The sequence below is a fragment of the Etheostoma spectabile genome, chromosome 2 (assembly GCF_008692095.1).
Source record: "Etheostoma spectabile isolate EspeVRDwgs_2016 chromosome 2, UIUC_Espe_1.0, whole genome shotgun sequence".
Lineage (NCBI taxonomy): Eukaryota > Metazoa > Chordata > Actinopteri > Perciformes > Percidae > Etheostoma > Etheostoma spectabile.
In genome coordinates, this window is record NC_045734.1 from 17,135,354 (window position 1) to 17,137,639 (window position 2,286).

The window sequence follows — 2,286 nt, forward strand, 5'->3', positions numbered from 1 at the left end:
GTATATTTATTTCCTATTATCTCATTTATATTCATATTCTGTGTTGTGTGACTAATGTACGTGTGCTGCTGTTACACTGTAATGTCCCAGTTTTTTGGGATCAATAAATATCTATCTATCTATCTATGTATGTATGTAATGAATGTTTCCTAAAGTGGCTCACACTTTTCTGTGTGTTTGGGACAAAAAAGGTCCTCTGGTGTGTGCTCTGTGTACTTTTTGAAGAATCAGTCATAAACTTACCCCATCTATCCCAAGGTGAACGTCTGTAGCTACCTGCAGCTGGTGGGTTTGGCTGAGAATGTACGACTGGAGTTGGACGACGTTCGCAGCCTCCACAGACTGTCTAGAGGGGACGTCAGACGTTGCCTCTCGCAGCTGCAGCTCTGGGTGTGCAGCGGTGGAGGACTGGCGTCTCGGAGGGGAGGCTCGCCTAAGGAGACTACTCGTGTACAGCGTACGTTTCTTTAAATAAATCACAGATTTGCAGGAATTTTCTCAGTATTTGCACACCCTAATATGTTTTGCTACTGCTGCACAGTAGTTTCCCTCAGGATGAATGAAATTCTATTTTATCTTATTTTATTTTTACTCATCTAGACTCAGGTCTTACTGAAAGGGGAGAAAATGTAGACTCCCAACTTCTTCATTGCGACCCATGCTGTACTGCTAGCATGCTGGGTCTCCACCCTGTGACCCAAAACCAACTGTTAAACCTCCTCAAGGCAAGTATTGCTAACTTCACCCACTGTATATGAACCTTATACGCTGTGTATCAGACAATTTACTCTATCTGTTAATATTTTCAGTGTCAGTATTGGTCTGAAATAGACATGGACAAGCTCCTGAGGCTCCTAGCTGAGAGCTGGAGAGGAGGTGTTCCTCTTCTGTACTCCAACCTGGAGCTTCTTCTACCCACCGAGGCCAAAGGGACTTGTGGGCTGCAGAAGGGGCTGGCACCCTCTGATATTGATCTTCACATCACGCTGCTGGATGGCTATGTCAGTGGAAAGGCTTCAGCCACCAACTCCAAATCTGTTAGGAAAGTCTCCAGGCTTAGCAGGAGGAAATATAATGCAACGTTTGACACATCTTGCAGTATGACACAAAACACATCATCATCGTCAAAAAGGGCTCATTTAAGAGTCCCCAGTTTAAGAGACAAGTCTGAAGAAAACACAGCCAAAGTAGTAACACACTGTTTGGATGCCTTGAGCGACTTCTTTGACCTCATGTCATACCTTGATTCCACAATGCCAGCTGCTGCAGCCCTGCGTGGTTCAGGCCTGTGCCGACCTGAGGCCTTTGTCTGGACAGGAGCTGAGATAAAGGATGGCTTACTGGATGTGATGGGGGAACAGGGGGAAGTGGACAGGATTTGGAGCCAGGAGAGGCTGTTGGATATTCATGCCGCTGTTGAGGGCTTGGGGTGTCGCAGGTGCTGTTGGCAAGTGTCTGAAGCGTGGACTGAAGCCCAAAACTACAGACAAGAACTGGGAGACGTAAGGTGGGGGAGGCTGGTGGAGAGACTGACATTACCTGTCACCTCCAAAAAACAGAACCTCAGCTTTAGATTGCAACCTTTGTGTGCACCAAGGTAAACCTACTGTCCATCTTGACTTCTAAATACTGATTCAAATTGTTTGCGGTCTAGTATTTCAATCGGTTAAATGACTGGTATGTTTTTTTCCCCTCCACCACCCCACTCTGGTGCCTGTCCCTCCAGTGTGTCTAAAAGGAGGTACGAGCTGAGCAGGAGGGTGCTTGGCAGTAACTCCTTCAGCCTGCTGGGGAACAGAAGAGCTGTCAGTGTCGACTACATGCCGGTCCTCCGCTACATCTGTCGCTTTCAAAGAGCACAGCAACAGAAAGAGGAGCCAGCCAGGTGAGCCAAACACAGTACAGGTTTAAATTCACTTTTATTCTATTACCAGTACAAATAGTGAGTCATTTAGAATGAGAGCACTGTTTTAATGAAATAAGACTTAACTTCATTACAATAAACCCAGTGACTTTGTTAGATCCAATTCATTTTAGCATTTCATACAATAATATCAATGTTGAATAAAATGTTTGAACATCACACTCTAGACTGGGTAAACCCCAGCCACTCACAATTTTGTGGGAACCAATCACAACCTGGCTTATCTACCTGGCGCGCTATTGGTGTTTTTAACACGATGACGATAGAAAAGCAACCAAGCAGCTTTTCGTTTACATTCAACATAGGGACCACCGAAGCGCAGTAACCCTTTTTATGCCGCTGTTGCTTCTACGTCACCCGGA

General features: G+C 45.5%; 1 protein-coding gene across 2 annotated transcripts in view; it reads left to right on the top strand.

Moving 5' to 3' along the window:
• Window positions 1-2,286, top strand: part of atad5b (ATPase family AAA domain containing 5b) — a 5,865-nt gene that overhangs the window by 3,133 nt on the left and 446 nt on the right. For both annotated transcript variants that reach the window (XM_032533711.1, XM_032533719.1), the window contains exons 10-13: window positions 259-457; window positions 601-725; window positions 810-1,597; window positions 1,727-1,885. In XM_032533711.1, coding sequence (XP_032389602.1) covers window positions 259-457; window positions 601-725; window positions 810-1,597; window positions 1,727-1,885 — 1,271 coding nt within the window. The remainder of the gene's footprint in view (window positions 1-258; window positions 458-600; window positions 726-809; window positions 1,598-1,726; window positions 1,886-2,286) is intronic.